At 45.5% G+C, this 19902-nt stretch overlaps 2 protein-coding genes and 1 long non-coding RNA gene across 7 annotated transcripts; 2 read left to right on the top strand and 1 right to left on the bottom strand.

Moving 5' to 3' along the window:
- Nucleotides 1-6126: 6126 nt before the first annotated feature.
- LOC123182416 (histone H3) lies at nt 6127-9247 on the top strand. Of its 2 annotated transcripts, XM_044594969.1 has the most exons (7): nt 6129-6338; nt 6476-6501; nt 6594-6633; nt 7148-7275; nt 7373-7447; nt 8219-8294; nt 8862-9247. In XM_044594969.1, the coding sequence occupies exons 1-7, from the start codon at nt 6245-6247 to the stop codon at nt 8912-8914; spliced, it is 492 nt and encodes a 163-aa protein (XP_044450904.1). In that variant the 5' UTR covers nt 6129-6244; the 3' UTR covers nt 8915-9247. The 2 variants fall into 2 exon arrangements, with proteins under 2 accessions (XP_044450905.1, XP_044450904.1); XM_044594970.1 differs by lacking the exons at nt 6476-6501; nt 6594-6633 and having other exon boundaries at nt 6127-6338.
- A 174-nt stretch (nt 9248-9421) lies between these two features.
- LOC123182415 (uncharacterized) lies at nt 9422-13665 on the top strand. Of its 4 annotated transcripts, none has more exons than XR_006492133.1 (6): nt 9422-10377; nt 11026-11816; nt 11933-12030; nt 12186-12275; nt 12352-12426; nt 12889-13665. It is a non-coding gene; the product is annotated as an uncharacterized lncRNA (long non-coding RNA). The 4 variants fall into 4 exon arrangements; XR_006492135.1 differs by having other exon boundaries at nt 10975-11816; XR_006492134.1 differs by lacking the exon at nt 11026-11816 and having other exon boundaries at nt 9633-10377; nt 12889-13166; nt 13287-13665.
- LOC123182414 (ABSCISIC ACID-INSENSITIVE 5-like protein 2) lies at nt 13243-17329 on the bottom strand. Its single transcript, XM_044594968.1, has 4 exons — nt 17003-17329; nt 15893-16883; nt 15296-15367; nt 13243-13559 (listed from the first exon to the last, which is right to left on the bottom strand). Exons 2-4 carry the CDS (start codon nt 16721-16723, stop codon nt 13479-13481), a joined length of 984 nt encoding a protein of 327 aa, XP_044450903.1. The 5' UTR covers nt 16724-16883; nt 17003-17329; the 3' UTR covers nt 13243-13478.
- Between the last annotated feature and the right edge of the window lie 2573 nt (nt 17330-19902).

Here is a 19902-nt window from a genome sequence, read left to right as displayed (position 1 = left end):
GACATTACATTCATGTTCACACACTCATTGCTAGATGTCGGTGCTCATACTCTTTCACTGTATTATCCATGCTAGTTTATTTTCCATTTTCCTGCTTTCTTCTTGTGTGTTTGATAAACCTTAAGAAAAACAAAAAAATTAGTAATAGCTTTTAGCTAGTTTACTTTCTTGCTGTAGTAGTAATAATTAAAAGGAAAACCCAAAAATATTTCCCGTTCTTCTTTTGCTTGTTGGGAGCTTTCCCGTGTAAATAGTTTTATTTCTTTTCTTTGGGGGTCGATAGGAGAAGACCATAATGAAATTTTTGAAGTGGCTCTTATATGCATTATTGTTGATTTAACCAAGAGCCCATATTGCCTTGTCTTCTCCTGTTTATTAAATGCTCGCAGATTCCAGCTTAGTCCAATGCACGTGCACTATTATTATTATTCACATCGTTCAGTCGTGCAAGTGAAAGGTAATTATGACGATATATGATGGATTGATTGAGATGAGAAAAGCTGGTATGAACTCGACCTCTCTTGTTTTTGTAAATATGATTAGTTTATCGTTCCTGATTCCGCCTATTATGAATAAACATGTTTGCAATGACAATTAGAGATTATAGTTGCTTATGCCATGCTTAATTAGCTAGGAGTTTATAATGGTTTACCTTGCGTGCCAACATGCTATTAAAATGGTTGTGATGTGGTATGATGGGGTGGTATCCTCCTTTGAATGATTCAAGTAACTTGACTTGGCACATGTTCACACATGTAGTTGAAACAAATCAACATAGCCTTCACGATATTTATGTTCATGGTGGATTATATCCTACTCATGCTTGCACTCAATGTTCATTAATTTTAATGCATGTTCATGACTATTGTCGCTCTCTAGTTGGTCGCTTCCCAGTCTTTTGCTAGCCTTCACTTGTACTAAGCGGGAATACTGATTGTGCATCCAATCCCTTAAACCCCAAAGTTATTCCATATGAGTCCACTATACCTTCCTATATGCGGTATCTACCTGCCGTTCCAAGTAAATTTGTATGTGCCAAACTCTAAACCTTCAAATGAAATTATGTTTTGTATGCTCGAATAGCTCATGTATCAACTAGGGCTGTCCTTATCTTCCATGCTAGGCAGGTTATTCTCAAGAGGAGTGGACTCCGCTCCTCACTCACGAGAAAATGGCTGGTCACCGGGATGCCGAGTCCCATGCTTTATGCAAAGCAAATCAAAATAATTGCAAACAAAACTCCCCCGGGGACTGTTGTTAGTTGGAGGCACTCGTTGTTTCGAGCAAGCCATGGATTGATGCTTGATTGGTGGAGGGGGGTATAAACTTTACCATTCTGTTTGGGAACTGCCTATAATGTGTGTAGCATGGAAGATATCGCCATCTCTTGGTTGTTATGTTGACAATGAAAGTATGTCACTCAAAATATTATTTATCTCTATTTCAAAAACCGAGCTCTGGCACCTCTACAAATCCCTGCTTCCCTCTGCGAGGGGCCTATCTATTTACTTTTATGTTGAGTCATCACCCTCTTATTAAAAAGCACCAGCTGGAGATCACCGCTGTCGTTTGCATGCATTACTGTTAGTTTATATTGGGTATGACTATGACTGGATCTCTTTTACCATGAATTACAATGTTTAGTCAGTCTTTGATCTTTAAAGGTGCTCTGCATTTATGTTTTGCGGTCTCAGAAAGGGCTAACGAGATACCATCTTGTTGTATCATATCATGATTGTTTTGAGAAAGTGTTGTCATCCGAGATTTATCATTATTGCTCGCTAGTTGATTATGCCATTGATATGAGTAAACATGAGACCTAAGTGTTATTGTGAGTATGGTTAGTTATAATCTTTGCTGAAAACTTGAATGCTGGCTTTACATATTTACAACAACAAGAGCAAACAGAGTTTGTAAAAGTTTTTCTTTATCACTTTCAGTTTATCAACTGAATTGCTTGAGAACAAGCAAAGGTTTAAGCTTGGGGGAGTTGATACGTCTCCGTTGTATCTACTTTTCCAAACACTTTTGCCCTTGTTTTGGACTCTAACTTGCATGATTTGAATGGAACTAACCCGGACTGACGCCGTTTTGAGCAGAATTGCCATGGTGTTATTTATGTGCAGAAACAAAAGTTCTCTGAATGACCTGAAACTCCACGGAACTTACTTTTGGAAAATATTAAAAATATTGGCGAAAGAATCAAGGCCAGGGGGCCCACCACCTGTCCACGAGGGTGGGGGCGCGCCCCCCTGCCTCATGGGCCCCCTTGAGCTCCACCGACCTCAACTCCAACTCCATATATTCGTGTTCGGGGAGAAAAAAATCAGAGAGAAAGATTCATCGCGTTTTACGATACGGAGCCGCCACCAAGCCCTAAACTCTCTCGGGAGGGCTGATCTGGAGTCCGTTTGGGGCTCCGGAGAGGGGAATCCGTCGCCGTCGTCATCATCAACCTTCCTTCATCAGCCCATATTAATGTGGTTACGTAAAATGTCTTATTTAGTAAACATTTATTGACTTATCAAAGAAAACTAAATTTTATTTGGTAAGTAAATAATAGGCAGGGCAATGAGATGGTTGTTAGGGGAAACCGCTCGAGAAAACTAGAATTGGGAGAAAATAAAATCAAAACAGATAAAAAAATGTAGGGAGTATAGGTAAGGTTGCACAATATACGCGGTAGTGCTTCCGTATCAAAAGATCACGTGCCAAGGCGAGAGTATAATTTACCTAGTGGAGCAAGCGTCGTAGGTTTACCAGCCAATTGACTCGCCCGCTCTCACCGCTAACCCAAGCCACATGCACCAACTGGGGAGCACCGTCACACAACATCAGGTACACAAGGAGGGAGCCACACAGTTCAAACACGACAGCCAGCGGGTACGTTAGAGCAACTCTAGCAGACCCTGCAAAAAACCCCGATCCATAAAATAACTGCCAAAATGCGGGTCAGCATGAAAAATCCCGCCCGAACAGACCCATCAACCGCGGCCGGTCTGCAAAAATTTTTAGGGGCGCGGCAAAATCTCAGCCCCAACCCGCGAATACGCGGGTTTCCGCCTCGCCCCTACGGCGCCCCGTATCGCAGTGAAGCAGTTGGTGGGAGGGACATTTCAGCCCGCGCCCTTTCCCCATCTCCTTTTGCCGCCGCCCGCCCTTGGTTCCGCCCGTCCCTCTTCGGCCAAATCTGCGGACGGAATCGCGCCGCGGGGGCGTCCCCCACCCTCCAGCACCGATTCGCTGTACCACCCCCCGATCCGGCGAGAAGAGCCGCCCCTCGTCGCTGTCACCGCCGGGGATCGCCCGCCCTCAAGCCCGCCCCTCTTTGCCGCTCGGGATCACCCGCCACATGAGCCGCCGGTTAGTGTTTGTTTTGTGCTTTGTGCCGACTGTTATGCTTAGTTGATTGATGCGGCGTGCGATTCTTGTCCATGTATATGGAATTGAGCCCGTGCAAGAAGTTCTTGCTCTCCGATTCGGACGACTCGGATGTTGAGACAATGCTTGCGACCTTTCGACAGCAGACATTAGTGATGACACTTGCCGTGAAGGAGCACGAAGACGAGAACCGGAAGAGGCGGCGAGGATCGACCGTCGGGCGTCTTTGCATTCCTCGGAATCGCCATCTCGGGAGCGAGATGTTGATGCAAGACTACTTCGCGGAGAATCCAACATATCCACCGCACCTCTTCCGGAGAAGGTATCGAATGCGCCGATCCCTCTTTGTGAAAATTGTTCAAGCTTGCGAGGCAAATTGTCGGTATTTTACTTAAAGAAGAAATGCTGCGGGCTTAAAGGGATTTAGTGCATATCAAAAAATCTTGTTGATGGGCATGAATACATGAAGGGGTATTATCTTGCAGATGGTATATACCCTCCTTGGTGCACCTTTGTCAAGAGCATCAATGATCCCAAAACTAGAAAACAGTGTGAATTCGCAAGGGTACAAGAGGCAGCCCGAAAAGACATTGAAAGAGCATTGGGGGTTTTGCAATCTAGGTTTGCCATTGTTCATGGTCCTGGTCGTTTTTGGGACAAGAGGATTTTGAAAAATATCATGACATGTTGTGTTATCCTTCACAATATGATTCTCGAAGATGAGAGAGAAATGAACTTGGAGTTCTTCTACGACAATGTGGGTAGCCGTGTCAAACCAGCTAGAGACCCTAATCGCATTAGAGCTTTTCTTCAGACCTACAAAGAGATTGAAAATGCAAACGCCCGCTTTCAACTTCAGGAGGATCTCATTGAGCACCATTGGCAAAGGGTTGGACAGTAACAAACTCATTTTTCTATTCATTTGTATTTGTGTTCGGGACAAGTTTTGTATTGCATTATTTAGTTTGCTTCGGTGATTTGAATAATTATTTGTAATATGGATGATTGCTGTGTTGTGTTGGTATTGAATAACTATTTATTTTTGTGATGTGGTATTGATATTTGCGGGCCGGCGAGATGCGGGATGCAGCGGCGCAAGAGCAGACCCTGCAAAGCCGACCCGTAAAAAAGTATATTTCGCAAATATCCTTTTATACGGTTCCGTTTGGGGAGTCTACCTCTACGGCCGTCCACGCCGGCCCGCAAAACCGTTTTTCCGTAGACTGCAAACGCATTTTGCGGGCCAGCAGAATGCGGGATCTGCTAGAGATGCTCTTACCCAGCGAAACACCCCCAAAGCATACAAACCGTCTACCCCAGAGAAGTACGGAACAAACACAGCTTCATGCGGACACGAGACGGACAAAACCAACAAGACAGAACAAATACAGCTCCACGCAGGCACTGACCCAATAGAACTAGCCGGACGGGTAGGCAGGAACCAAATGAAAATAGCCGGGCACGAACCAAAAGGAATGAACCCACCTTAGAGCATGATTAATAATATAGCCAGCTGCTGGCTATAAGCCAGTGCCATATCATCTACAGCTCATCTTATAGGCAACATATACAATAGTAGATCAAAAGAGTGTACTACTTTTTTATTATGTGGTCCACCTTTCATTATCACAAAGTGCTTAGGAGCATGTGCTAGAGCTGGCTCTTCATGAAGAGCCCGTTTACCTTCTCTCTCCTCTTCTCTTTCCTCCAATTAAGCAGAAATATATTAGTTTAATCCTTATAGCCCGCTGACTCAGCTTTATTGTACTTGCTCTTATCCGACCAGCAAGACACCGTCTCCGCAACGTCTCCCAACGCGCCAGCCCGAAGAACCATCCGGGTAGGGTCCAAGAAAGACACACGGGCAACCCGACATGCGCAGGCACAACTGGGCAGACGCCGCCACACAGGCGAATGAAACGACACACGCAGGTCGAGGGCAACTGGCGGCATACGAGCGGCCCCGCGTCGTGGACCTCGCGGACACCGACTCAATGAGGAATGCCCGGGCCGGATCGAGCGCGGGGAGGATGCTAGGCAGGCATCTGCGCAAGGCGCGCGAGCGAGGATGACTACTCCATCATCCTTTATACGAGTATCTATACATTCGTGTGTATAAGTATTCTAGTAGATTTGCATGTGATTACCAGCCCATATTAATGTGAGTACGTAAAATACATATCTTATTTGGTAAACATTTATTGACTTACCAAAGAAAATAAATTTTATTTGGTAAGTAAATACTAATAGGTAGGGCAATGTGGTGGTTGTCGGGGTAAACCGATGGAGAAAACTAGAATTGGGAAAACGGATAAACAAAATGTAGGGAATATAGGCAAGGTTGGTGAAAAGTAATTTTTTTATTAGCTTATATAGTACGTATTCTCTCCGTCTTAAAATAAGTGTGTCTTAATGCTAGTATAATTTTACACTAAAGTTAATATAAAGTTGAGATACTTATTTTGGACGGAGGAAGTAGTATATTAGTATAAAGTATTACCACTATAATCTTATTTTATTTTGAAAAAAGTTCCTTCGTTTTCGACATGTCTGATGTCTGAAACTTGTGTCGAACGCGAGGCACTGTTCCAACGGTAACACTAGACGAATCGGGAGGAAATGTGGCAAGTTGCATCGCGTGTCTCCGGGAACCGCTCCGCCCCCACCCCGCTCGCCACTGGCACCCGGGGCCCACGCGCCCAACGTTCGACTCGCTGGAGTAGTAAGTACTCAGTAGTAGTAGTAACCGCGCCTCCCGCACCACGCGCCGCAGTAAAACAAACAATCGGCAGGGTCCCCATCCGCGAAAAAAAGGAAACTCCTCCGCGCCGACCCGCCGCCGTCGACAGCGCGCCCCGACGCGATGGCCCGTACCAAGCACCCGGCCGTCAGGAAGACCAAGGCGCCGCCCAAGAAGCAGCTCGGGCCCCGTCCCGCGCAGCGGCGGCAGGAGACAGGTCAGCCCGCCCGCCCGTCGCTCCTCCCTTCCTTCCCCCCCCCGTCTCCCGCCTCTCGACCGAACGCCGCCGCCTTGTTTGTTGCGGTACAGAGGTGCCCGTCCGTGATGCTAACAGGTTCTTCCTCTCCTTTGCAGATGGCGCGGGCACGTCGGCGACACCGGTGCGCGGGTCTTCCCGGGTCGCTTCCTTTTGTTTCGTCTTGTTTTCTGTTTTTTGGTCTGACTTGCTCGTCACCTGTTCGACGGAATGCAGAGGCGAGCCGGGCGGGCGGCGGCCCCAGGGGGCGCTGAAGGTGCGGCCTTCTTTGCGCTTTTCGGTTTTCCGCCGCGTGTTTAGGGCCATTTCCGTCTTGTTTGGGGGTGGGTGGGGCGGGGGCTTGATTTTTTTCCTCCTCCCTTCGTTGTTGCGCACATTTCTCGGGAATGCTTCCAGGAGCGGTTGCAGTTCTTCTTTGGCCTTAGGGAGGGCTGGATCGGCAGTTTCTTCGCTTCCTTGCTCCAGATTTTAGTTTATCTTGTAGTAGTACAGTAGCAAGATGATGGATGGGGACTTGTTTTTTCTTTCCCCTTCCTTGTTCCGGACATTTCTTTGGAGCAACTTTTATGCATTTCCCGGTATTGTCCTTTGCCCTTAGAGTGGAGTGGATCGGCAGTTTTCTTCGCTTCCCTGGTCCAGATTTTAGTTTATCTTTACAGTAGCAAGATGATGTATGTGACACAAAGTTCTCAGTTTGGGGGTTGCGCTCTTCCAGGTGTAGTTGTTATTTTTCGTCTGTGACTGACTCGTATCTATTCTTGTGGGAGCAGGGGCAACTGGGCAACCCAAGCAGAGGAAGCCACACCGGTTCAGGCCAGGCACGGTGGCACTGCGGGAGATCAGGAGGTACCAGAAGTCGGTCGACTTTCTCATCCCGTTTGCACCATTTGTCCGTCTGGTGGGTACCTCTGTCTGTCATATCCTCTCGCTCTCTCTACCAACAATCTGGAGTGCGGGGTGTAAACTGGAATCTTTTGTTCCTGACAAATTTGCAGATCAAGGAGGTCACCGACTTCTTCTGTCCTGAAATCAGCCGCTGGACTCCCCAAGCGCTCGTCGCGATTCAAGAGGTCAGTGCTCAAACCTGGCATGTACTATTAGATCTGATGGTTTGATTAGAGTACTACAATGCAGATGAATTCAAGATCTGAAAACCATGAACTGTGGGGTAGATGCATGTATCGCCTTAATTCATAGTTTCTGAATGCTCTGGTATTAATTCAGTTTGATATATTTATTTAGCTGCATGGTATTGTTTTGGTGGCTGGTAATTCAAAACTGAAATGTGATTACGAGCAAAATGGTATCAATTGTCTTTTCTGTGCACATCTGGTTGTTTGGTCAAGATATACAGTCTTGCAACATGATCCTGCCCACACACTCAAAACTGAACTATTGGTTAGATTCCATTTTGCTTATGGAATTTAGGGTGTAACTGAGAGGTGAGCAGGTGGCAGTGACCAGAGCTACGTTCAATTTTGATTCAGGAAGAGGATCTTGCGATCCAGAAAATTGCATGTTATGGTTATGTGTCCGAAGGCCAAATGATTATCTCTATATCCAGTACATGCTTATGTGTCCGAACCCCCAAATGATTATCTCTATATCCAGTACATGCTTATGTGTCCGAACCATTCAAGTTATTGTGCATTTATTCAAGATTGTTGTTTGCACAATAGACTTACTTTAGTCGCCTCTTGCCAGAAATGCCTCCTTCTGCACAATGAGCAAAAATAACATAAAGTTGATTATGCTCAGTGTGGCCTAATTGTACTTTCAGTTACTGGCCTGTGTATTTGCTTTGAATTGACACATAATTCCCTTTTCCTTTCCCTCTGCAGGCTGCAGAGTATCACCTCGTCGACGTATTTGAAAGGGCAAATCACTGTGCCATCCATGCAAAGCGTGTTACCGTCAGTAAGTTCTCACTGAATGAAAACTTCCTTTCTTTTACAATATTATGCAGAAGGAAACATGCCAGTTATGAAAGAGTTTCAATTACAAGATCACCTTTGCTTTCATTTGATGTGGTATCTAGTTTTGATGTTGTTTCAAGGTTCAAGAATTCTAATGATTAATGATAGGATCCACAATTGTTATATCTCTGCAGCTCCTCGTATCTGACGAACAAACATGTCAAACAATTCATTAAAAAATGAAGATGTCAAACAAACAGTATATGCACTGCATATTGGATATCAAACCTGGTTACTACAGCAGGAAGTTCAGGGTTGATTATTTCTTATCTGAAGGATAAACATTGTATCAAATCAGAATTTTATTTGTAAGTTGCATTTTTTGTTTACTCATAAAACTTGGAAACTGTTTTACTGTGAGAAATAGATGCCCACTAGAATCATGATCATCATCATGGCTGTTGCTATTCTAACAAATAAAACGGATGCTCCTGAACAAATGGAACTATGTATGAAGATGTATGGACTAGCATGTTCCTGTTAACCTGACTTTTTTTTGCTGCTACAGTGCAAAAGGACATACAGCTCGCGAGGCGTATCGGTGGGAGGAGGCTTTGGTGATACTTCTGGAAGACGTTTTCTGCATCATAGGGTGGGAAGACTCGGTGATAGTAATGGGAGATGTTCTCTGTATTGGGGGTGCAAAGGCAGTGTTGATAGTGGTCCAATATGTTTGACTGTGTCGTTAGAAAGTATTGTAGGTGTATCTTCATTTAGTTAGCTTTTGTCTTCGAAGTTGATCTGATTCGTTTGGGATCATTCGACTTCTTCATTCAGGCATTGTTCCATTTGAATTGATTGTGGATATGGGATTTTAAATGACTTGGAATCGGTTGTAGATTTTCCGCATTATTGAAGGAGCAAACCAGAATTGCGCACAAGTGTTTTCATGCATGTTTTGTTTGCTGTGATCAGCGCCTTTGTAGTTCTTCGCAGTTCTAATGATGCAGTACAACTGCTGTCACACACCGCACCATTTCTTTGATGGATCAACAATCTAATGGTGCAGTACAACTGCCGTCACACACTGCACCATTTCTTCGATGGAACAACAATGACGATCAAACTTCGTGCTGATTTCAAGTATAGGAATTGGCTGTCAAATTCTCACCCAGATATCTCAGCTAAAACAGAGGTGTTCGTCAGTCTGGCAAAAACAGCAACGAAAAGACACTTTCTTTGGGCATGGCCCCACATACATGACCAATATGGTGAGATAGAGGCAGACATAACTTATCATGTACTCCCTCTGTTCCGAAATATAAGTCGTTAAACGAAATCCTAGTCAAAAAAATTTAGGCTACGAAATTTCCGGAGTTTCCAAATTTGCCCTCGCTCGCGACACGAACAGATCACCTCTGACGGGTCGCGGACAGCTCACCCTCTTCCTCGCTCGCCTTCTTCCTCTCGTATCCACCGCCGTCGGCGTCTTCCTCACTGCGCCCCACCACGTCGCTGCCGCCGCCGCCCTGCTCCCGCACGCCCTATATCCCTCCTCTATTCCACTGCCGCGCTACCACCTCAGTAGGTGAGGCCAAGGTCAGATTTTTCTGGCCATGGGCGGCGGATCTGCAAGCGGCAGGGCTGGATCCTTCGCTTCTTTTACCGGAGTGTAGCGGCGCCCCCGAACACGATATTTTAGGCGCCGGCGACGAGCTTCTGGGCGGCGGAGCCGCTGGTTCTGCGTGCGCCGGTGCTACTGCAGCGGCCGGCGGCTCGAGCGTCGAGCCCGTCGCCCTGCTTCCCTCCGACAACCCCGACGCCACAGTCCGCCTACCCCCCGTACGGAGTTGGCGATGGCAGTGGCGAGTCCGCAGCCGGCGGTGTGGGACCAGTTCAAGGAGGAGGTGGGGATCATGGAGGGGAGCTGCGGGAGGAGGTGGAGATCAAGAAGAGACTGCTGGTCCATGCCCGTGAGAATGGGAATGGACATGGCCATGTCAATGGAGGGGAAGCAGAGGAGGACAATGGGAAGGGCCCAAGGTTGCTGAAGAGGAGCAGCAGCCGCACAAGAGTATCTGAAGGTGACTCCTTTGTTTCTTACCCATCCCCTTCCTTCCACTGTTTTGGATGATGAACTTGCTCCTGCTTAATTACTGTAATTTCTTTCTCATGGGAAGAAGAAGAAGAAGAAGAAGAAGAAGAATGAATTTAATTGGTTGGTCCATTTCATCGTGCTTAATTAGCTGTAAATGTGCCCCCCCTTACTGAAGAAGATAAGAATCCATATGTGTTATGCAAAACTAACTTTGTCATCTTGTAAGTGCTCTAGGCAGTGTCTGGAGGGTGAAAAATACTGTTAATTTTCTTGCTCTGTTAATTACTGGATTGATTTACAACATCCATCCTTTACTCTGTCCATGTCATTGTTGTTTACCCCTGGGAGTATTTTTAACTTGAAAATCTCTGGTGAACTACCATTTGGAGTACATTTGCTTGCTCTGTTAATTTTCTTGGATTACTCCATCTTGCTCTGTTAAGTACTCCATCTTGCTCTGTACAGTACATAGTCAAAGCTACTCCAACAGTACATAGTCAAAGTTACTCCAACAAGATTGCTTGGAGTATTTAACAAGATTTAACTTGTCAACATTTAACAGTATTTTTCAGTAATTTTTCAGTAAGTATTCTGTGCATGCAAGTGTTCTGAACATGCTTCTGAATGTTTCCAGATTCTGAACATGCAAGAAAATCTGCAGGAGTAAACAATTTCTTTCAGTAGATATTGCAAGTGTTTGTTCTGAACATGTACTCTTACTGAAGATATTGCAAGTGTTTGTTCTGAACATGTACTCTTACTGAAGATATTGCAAGTGTTCTGAACATGTACTCTTACTTTGCTTGGAGTAATTAACTGGACATCTTGGAGTACTCCAATCATGAATTATTTGCAGAAATTCAGTGAAGTACTGTACTCGAGTGTGCATTAATTACATAAACTTGCTTGCTGTTAACTGTTGTAGCATTAGGAGTAGTTTTACTGCAGTACTGCTTGAACTACTCCAAGCATTAGGAGTACTGTAAATGGAGTGCTTGCATTAGGAGTAGCAAGTGCAGCAGTAGCCCTAAATCCAGTAGCTGCAATAATGAAACCTTTTCAAACAAAAATGATCATACAAATGGAGTAAAAATAACTTTTCAGTTAATTTAAATTAACTGAAGCTTTTCTAGTTAATTAAAATGAACTGAAACCTTTTCTGTTAATTAGGGAGGACAACAGTAGTATAGCACTGCAGCAGGAGTACTTTGTTTTAGAGTATTAACTGAAACTTTTTCAGTTAATTAGGAGTAGTAAGCAAGTGATTTCCAGTAGCAATTCCAGTACCAATTCCTTAGATTTGAATTAACTGGAGTAGTATAGCACTTGCTCTCTCTTCTTCTCTTGTAGTAGAGGAAGAGGAGCAGCAGACACGATGAGATGCAGAGATAGTTCATCATGCCCATCACTTTGTTCAAGTGCCATGTATGTTCTTCAGAGAACATGGCTAATATTATGGGCTGCCACATTGGTCAGCTAACTTTGATCGATCAGCATTTTGCAGTTAGGTCAGTAATAATCCGCTTGTTGTGATTATGCAGCTGCAGCCTGTCTTCCTTGAACATGGGTGAAGCATATTTTTTGGATATACTCCCAAAAATATCATTGGTGTATTACTGAAAAGGAGATGGTTCATAAGGTCAGGCAGATACACGAAGCATATTTTGACCTTATGGGTGTATCTTGCAGTTTATCTAGCTAAAATTGGCTTCATATATAGGAGTACTTTGCTGCAGCACTTGTATCAAGCTGTGTCCTACTCCAATTTCCTGACATTTTCTTAATGTGGGCTAGGTGGTTATGACAATGAAGACAAGGTTGCCAGGGCTTATGATCTGTCTGCTCTGAAATATTGGGGGGCCATCGACGCACACCAATTTCCCGGTATGCATGACAACATGACTTGGTTCATGGAAACTAAAACTGTCGATGTGCATTTTCTTAATGTAAAGTACTCCAGATTAGTGGAAAATTATCGAGAGGCGGAGGAGATGTAAAGCATGACAAGGCAGGAATTCGTTGCACACTTGAGAAGGTAAAAAAAAAGCAGGAGCCATTTTTCAGTCTATGATTTTTCAGTTTAGGTAAAAAAAAAGTCTGTTTTCAGTAGCTGTCTCTGATGATCCTTTAATGAGAAAAAGAACATGTGTACTCCAGATGACAACATTTTCAGTCTAAGTACTCCAGGCAGAGGTTCTTTCAGAATTTTATTTAAAGTAAATCGGCGTGTCAACAGGATGGCAGAGGTTCTTTCAAAATTTACAGAATCGATTTGTGCTTCAAGATGACAGCAGGTTCTTTCAGAATTTTCTTTATTTTAAACAGCTCTCAAAACAGTATTGCTCCATCAGTAGATCGAATCAGAATTTTCTTTATCTTAAAATCAGATTATGATTCAAAAAATTTCTTTATCCTAAACAACAGAGAGAGGAGATGACCATATTGTTTGTGCTTGCAGTGTTTCAGTCTATGATCATCAAATTGTTTGTGCTTGCAGTGATCTCCTGGAGTTAGTTTCAGCAGAGAGAGGAGATGAACCTGGGCAGCAGCCGAGCCTCAACCTGGGCGCGGGCGAGGAAGAGCCCAGCACCAGGTCGCCTCCACCTGGGCGCGCGCGGGCCAGGAGGAGCCCCTGGGCGTGGAGGAGGAGCGCCTGGGCGTGCGAGGACGCAGATGGAGGTGGACTGGAGCGCCTGGCCGGAGGCGGGGGCGGGGCGGGGGCGGAGGTGGAGGGCGGGGCAGAGATGGGGGCGGAGGTAGAAGACTAGAACCAGGGTATTAACGTCATTTCACAGCTTTTCACCTGGTCGGAACAAGGTCCCCAACGACCTATATTTCAGAACGGAGGGAGTACAAAGAAGGAGCTCTGATAAAATTAAAACATGTACCTGGCAGATTTACACACACTGACAAAGCCTCGGAACAGACAGATCATCTGGGACATGCTAAGGGCCTAGGGCTGCTACTCATCTACAAACTCTGAACCACCGGGCTGGGACAAGCTACAACACCTCAGGCTACCAACTGTTTCTACCACAACCACGGAAAACATATGAGCGGTGTAATCTACAAAATTTACTATCGAGGTCAAACAGGAGCAGAACTTGTTCTCCGGAGTTGATACTTGGGTTCTGGGGGAGGCGCGGAGGTTATCATCATGTCCAACTCCTGAAATTATCATGAAATGGAAGGCGTCAGACATGACATGAATATAACATAATATAAGCTACTTAGCATCCAAAAGAAGTGTGAGGATAATGTTTGTTGCATTGAAGAACAAGAGTCAATTACATCATGCTGACAAAAAATTATTTACAGCCATAAAGTAATGACCAATGAAATCTCAGTATCATTGTGTTAGGCTAAAAAAGAATAGGACTGCAAATATTGCTAGATATGATTAATATCACCAGCATCATCTTCAGGTGATGTGGTCTTAACAGATAAATGGCAGGCACCCATTGCAAGGACCAAATGGAATTGCACCCAAAATACAGAAAACACAAGCATAGATGCTCTCTGTGGTTTTCTTTTGCCCGGTGCTCTGTTGCTTCACGCGTGATTACGATTTAGTGAGTACAAAGTCTAATGTATTCATTTCCAATGGTGATCTGTTTGTTAAGTGTGGTTCCTGTCAATGTTCATGATATGTGTTTATTTTACTTTCATGAAGGACTGCAATCTGTTGGGTAACTCCAGGTTTGTCAATTGTATAAAGGACTACGGGGAAGCAATTCTATTACACTGCTAACTCGCCAAGTATAGAGACATGATTCATTGATTCAAACAAAAGTCCATCAAGATAACCTATCTATATATTCAATTCTCAGCAGCAACTTAGTTTTGATCAACCAAAGCAAATGCCGTAAGGGCGCCAAGCATCTTACTGAATTGCTACACTGTAGAGAAGGGCAATGAAGTTCTATGAATTAATGCTGCAGTTCTTCGTACAAACTGATTATTAGGAATAGCATGTAGTGCTGAAATCACTCGCATTGTTAACTAATAAGAACTACTAAGAAGCAACCGAAACAATAGAGTACAACATATGGGCTTGCAACTATATATCTTATATAGACAAACCCCACTACAAGTCATTAAATAGCAGTTTTTCTGCTTCCATATCATTAAAATTGTTGTAGCCATGCACATATCAACTTCACCATGCAAAATATTGAGAAGCATAGCCTAAGTACATCGGTCAATACATTCAGTAGGGTATATTCAATTAAATAAGATGCTCAAGAACTTCATAAGAGTTTCCTCTAAATTCGAATGAACAGCTGCTTATATTTCCAAAAATTACTAAGTTCAAGTTAACAAAAATTAGCCCCATTCAGTTGGTTTATATACATTATGGTATGTTTGGCCTTGTAAAAAAAGTGTAGCACAAAGTCAATGCCAAAACTTAGTTAGTGTAAGCAAGAAAAATAACTTTGAGACTCCACTTTCATTACATAGCCTCCAATAGATATTTGAACATCAAAAACAAACAATGAGATCTCTGCATGTGTCTGTCAGCATGGTAACTAACATAGTTTTCTCAACAATACTTGACAAAAAAAAGTAGCAATGATCATATGGGGTTCAGCAGTGACAATATAGATACAGGTCTGCAAATCATACTAAATGAGTTGTGTGGGTGGTTGTACTATGGAATTAACTAACATGATCACATCAGTATAGTGCACTTGTTACACATGATATTATTGAGCCTAAGTAAAAAGAAGTTGAACGATCGACTAGTGTGAAACAAAATAGCTTACTACCTGAATAAAAACATAGTTACAATAACCTGGGTTCACTACAATGCATAGTGGAATGCTGTAGTTAAATATCCCCTCCACCAAAAAGAAGAGAAGGGGCGAAAAGTAACAGTGTTACAGTAACAGAAGACAAAGTACCTTCTGCTTCTTCAACCTCTCGTTCTCCTCTTCTAGACGAGACACCTTGTTTTCAAGCTCATTAGTGTAAGCCTGCCAAGTAGAATGCACTAGGTTATTGCTATATTTTTATTAATAGAGTAGAATGACATGGAATGAGAATAAGTCAATAGGCTACTCCAGTAGCATAGTCGTTTCTTTTTACTCTGCATATAAGTTTTGTCTGAAGTCAAACTTTATAAAGTTTGACCAACTTTATAGGAAAAAAATATCAACATTCGCAATACGAAATCAATATCATTAGAGGCATCATGAAATTAATTTTCATATTGTATAACTTTAGTGTTGTAGATGTTGATATTTTTAATATAAATTTGCTCAAACTTTATGAAGTTTGACTTCAAACAAATCTTATATGCGAAGTAAAAGAAACGGAAGGGAGTACCTAATGATATTCTTGCAATTTGAGGCTAAAAAGTGTAACAGAAATGCCTAAATCAATACATTCAAGATTCAACAATAACTTTTCACAAAGCTTTGATGCTGCAATCAGAACATTATAACAGGACATAACCAATGCGTAGGAAAACAGGAATAGACAGGACAATAGCTGTAGACCTGCTTCCTCGCTCTGGAGCGTGCGGCTGATTCCCTGTTTTTTATCATTCTCTTCTGCCTTCTTTCTACGACTTTATCAGTTACACCATCTGAGGCACCACGCTTGCGCCTAGGTGTCTGAGGATCAGAAAGTGCATCGAGCATTGGTGACGTAATCTGGCCATCCGGGTAAATTGGTTCCATGATAGCACCTGTAGCAACAGACAATGGCTGAGGACCCAAATGACTTGCCATGAAAGGACCTGCCATGCTCGGATGCTGGGGCTCCAGGTACTGCTGTAACCAATGCGCTCCGGGGTTCAAACTGGGCGCAGCAGCCTCAATTACACTTCTCCCAACCGCACCCATGTTAGCTGGCAAGTCAATCAGATCCTTCAAATGCCCTTCAGCGACAACTCCAGCTTTCACCAGGAAATCCTCAAGTGTCATCTCCCCAAAGGTCGGCTGCCTCTCCCGCCTCCGCTGACTACCCTCCTCACCACTTCTCTTCGGCGAATCTTGGATGCCCTTCCACACCTCGTCCACCGTCTTCTTGCTCAGCTCCGGAGGCATTGTGATGCTCCCCTGGCGATGCAGGCCCAGGGCCGGCTCAGACTGGCCGGCGACGCCACCGACAGGATCCACGCCGTCCGGAAACACGCTCTTGAGCAGCTCGTCGAGGTTCATACTAAGCAAAGGCTCTGTCAGCTGGCTCTGCACCTCATCGAGGGTAAGGCTGTACAGGGAACCTTGCCTCGCCAGGCCCTGCGCCTGCCCATGCTGCCCTGGGCCGGCATAGCCGCCGCCACCGCCGCCTCCTGCCTGCGACTGCGACGCCATTGCCTGAATCATGAACAAGCGCTCTCTTGGACTGGTCGCCCCTATGGGGACAAACACCTAGGGAACAACGGTGTCCAAAGCAGCCCCCTTTCCTCCGGCAAAGACCCGGTCACAAGTCGCCGAGCCACAGATCCACGAGACCGCGCACAGCACGCGCCGGCGAACGAACCTCCTATGAGACAGTAGCATGTTTGCATCAGACAGAATCGCACACCCGTTCATGAACAGAGTAACTTGGGAAGGAAAGCACGAGCACATACGGGACGAACGCGCAAGGAACGTTAAACTAACCTCGAATTGTCTCCCGGAGACGACGGCGACCAGCGGATTGGAGGTAAGTCCGGCGACCGGATCTCCGCTACTCCGACCTCCCAGCTGGAGTCCGCGCCGAATTGAACGGGGCACCCGCGCGATTCCCGCCCGCCTGGCGCCGGATCAAGGCCCCGCGCGGCGGTCAGAGCTGCCTGAGGCTGGCGCCTGCCATTGGGGAAGGGAGGAGGAGGCGACGGCGGAGGCAGCCACGGTGGGAGTGGGAGTGGAAGTGGAGGAGAAGGAAGAAACTGACGGGAGGGCCCTGATGCGAAACCGTGGGCGACGGAGGAATGGGCCCACCGAGGGACGGAAATGGGCCTGGGTGTTTACGCACCTCCGCCTATCGGATAAAAAGTGCCGGATCCGGAGCGTGTCGGGTCCCAGTTTGAGCTTCCAACAAAGAAAACATTAACGATGCAAAGTGAGGGTCTTTTGTCGATGCAAATGGAGCTGCTAGTACGATGTTGATGTGTTAAATGTGGACAAAATACAACGGATGGTTAGAAGGATAATGGTATACTTAACTCATCAAGGTTCAAGTCTTGGTGCTTGTATTTATCTCATATTTATTTCAGGATTTTCGGCGATGTGCGTTTAGAGGGAGGAGGCGTTTTCATTGACTACGAGGCGTCTACAGTGACTTCGTAAACTCTTAATATGATATGATGGCTCAGTCTCTCGCAGATGTGCGTGTATGCCTTTATAAGGGTGAGTGTATGTGTGTGTATATATGAATGCCTACGTCTGTACTGTGTTCAAAAAATATGGACAAAATACATGGGAAGCGATTACAATCGGCCAACCGATTGCGCGCTCGCATCGATTGACGCACTCCTCTGGCCCACGTGCAGTCCTCGTTCGTGTCGGCTTGGGAGCAATTAGGTTTCCTCGTATACACCGCACACGACACGCACTCTTGCCCCCTTTCTTCATCCTCCTTCCTCGAACAAAGCTCTCTTCCTGCCTCCACAAAGCTCTCTTCCTGCCTCCACAAAGCTTTCTTCATCTTCTGCTTTCTCCACAAACGGGTCAGGATCCCATCCGGACAACAAACTCCATGAATCCACCTCTTCTCATTCGCTCTTCCTGCCTCCCGTGTTGGGCGCCCCCTCAGGAACCCTGTCGCGCTATTTTGCAAGCCGGAGCCCCGCCGCCTTCTCACCTGGTTTTGCTCGGGGCTGATGCAAGCGGTCGTGCCCCCACTGCTATGGGCGAAAACCGGTGCTTGCAAGGGAGAAGACACCGAGTTGCGAGCCTCCACTCCACACGGGCTGACGCGAGCGGCGACAGTGGCTGCTACAAGCCTACAAGCAAGTCGGGCGTCAATTCTATGAGGAAACGCCAGGCATTGCTCGATGTGGTGGTCATGCAGCCGATGTCGACGAGGGTTGGTGATAGGGCATTTTCCACGTCATGTGTTTTGGTGTTGATGACAATGCAATTCACGGACTAATCGTGTGCCTAAGCTACTCAGGTATACCTTATATGGCACAAGACGGTTGGACACCCCTTCAGATGGAAAAGCGACGACGGATTTCTGATGCGTTTTATTTCTTTGGTTGGAGGAAATTTGTACTATTAAGAGTGGGTCTGCATCATAAGGTACGGGTGGAATGAAACACGTACATAAATACATATTGCACCTACCATATTGCATTCCGTTTCGAGGAGAGTCTCTTATCTAACCTATGCAGAGAAACATGTCTAAAGTGATTGTACCGCAGGTGCCAGTAGTTGTATTGCGTCGTTGTGGAGTGGTCACGTTGTCACTGCCATGACGGTTCGAGTTTCAAGCGGTGCTACTGGCCCTTGCACCGGTCCAACCACCGCCCGAGAGGTGATTTGCCTCGGGTATGGCGTGCGATAGCCGGCGGTTGCTGCCCCGTAATTTCGGTGTATGGTTTATATACCAGTACAACAGGGGTTCAGGACGGTTGTACCGTCAGGGACTTAGCAACTACCAGAGGCCACTTCTGGGCAGTTGAACCAGCACTTGTACCGCCTCAACTACCGCGAGTCGAGTGATTTCGCTCGGGTCTGGATGCGGTACTAGGCGGGGTTGAACGGTTGTTCTGGTAGTTAATTTAATTACCGGTACAACCGGGATGCCCGGCGGTTGTACCGCTCTGGTCTTGTAGTAGTGCGTTTTATGCCTAGGGTGGTTGTACCATTGCCCCAACAATTGTATCGCCCTTGTGTGTTTCTGCACATGATAGTTGAATTTGGGGAACCACTATATAAGACCACCTCCCACCTACTTCTTGCCTCTTTCTTTCTCTCCTCCATTAATTCCCGAAGTTTTTTCTTGCTCGATGTCCTTCTCTAGACAACCAAACTTGTTGATTTGATAAGGATTGAGGGAGGAGACCTAGATCTACATTTCCACCAAAGGAAATTTGATTCCCTCATTCATTTATGTGGATCTTGTTACTCTTGGGTGTTTGGGCACCCTAGACGGAAGAGTCATCTCGGAGTCACATTCCATTGTGGTGAAGCTCCGTGGTGGTGCTGGGATCCTCCAATTAAGTTGTCGAGAGAGCTCCAACCTTGTTTGTAAAGGTTCCGGTTGCCACCTTCAAGGGCACCGCTAGTGGATTCATGACATCTTGCATTATGCGAGGGCGTGAGGAGAATAGGGTGAGTCCTTGGGACACTTGGAGTGCATCGTGCCTCCACACCCTTCCAACGGAGATGTACCTCCCCCAAAGGAGGGAACGTTGGCAACATATCCTCGTCTCCATCGACTCCACTCGGTTATTTTGTTCCTTTACTTTGTGCAAATTTATATCTCTTTTTTACCCTTACTTGCACTTGTTACTTGTGTTGTTTGTCATATAGGCTGTCCACCTTGTTGCATATCTAGACAACCTACTTTTATT

This window comes from Triticum aestivum, chromosome 1D (genome assembly GCF_018294505.1).
Source record: "Triticum aestivum cultivar Chinese Spring chromosome 1D, IWGSC CS RefSeq v2.1, whole genome shotgun sequence".
NCBI classification, from domain to species: domain Eukaryota; kingdom Viridiplantae; phylum Streptophyta; class Magnoliopsida; order Poales; family Poaceae; genus Triticum; species Triticum aestivum.
The sequence above is the reverse complement of the archived record's forward strand: the minus strand, read 5'-3'. Positions and strand labels throughout refer to the sequence as shown.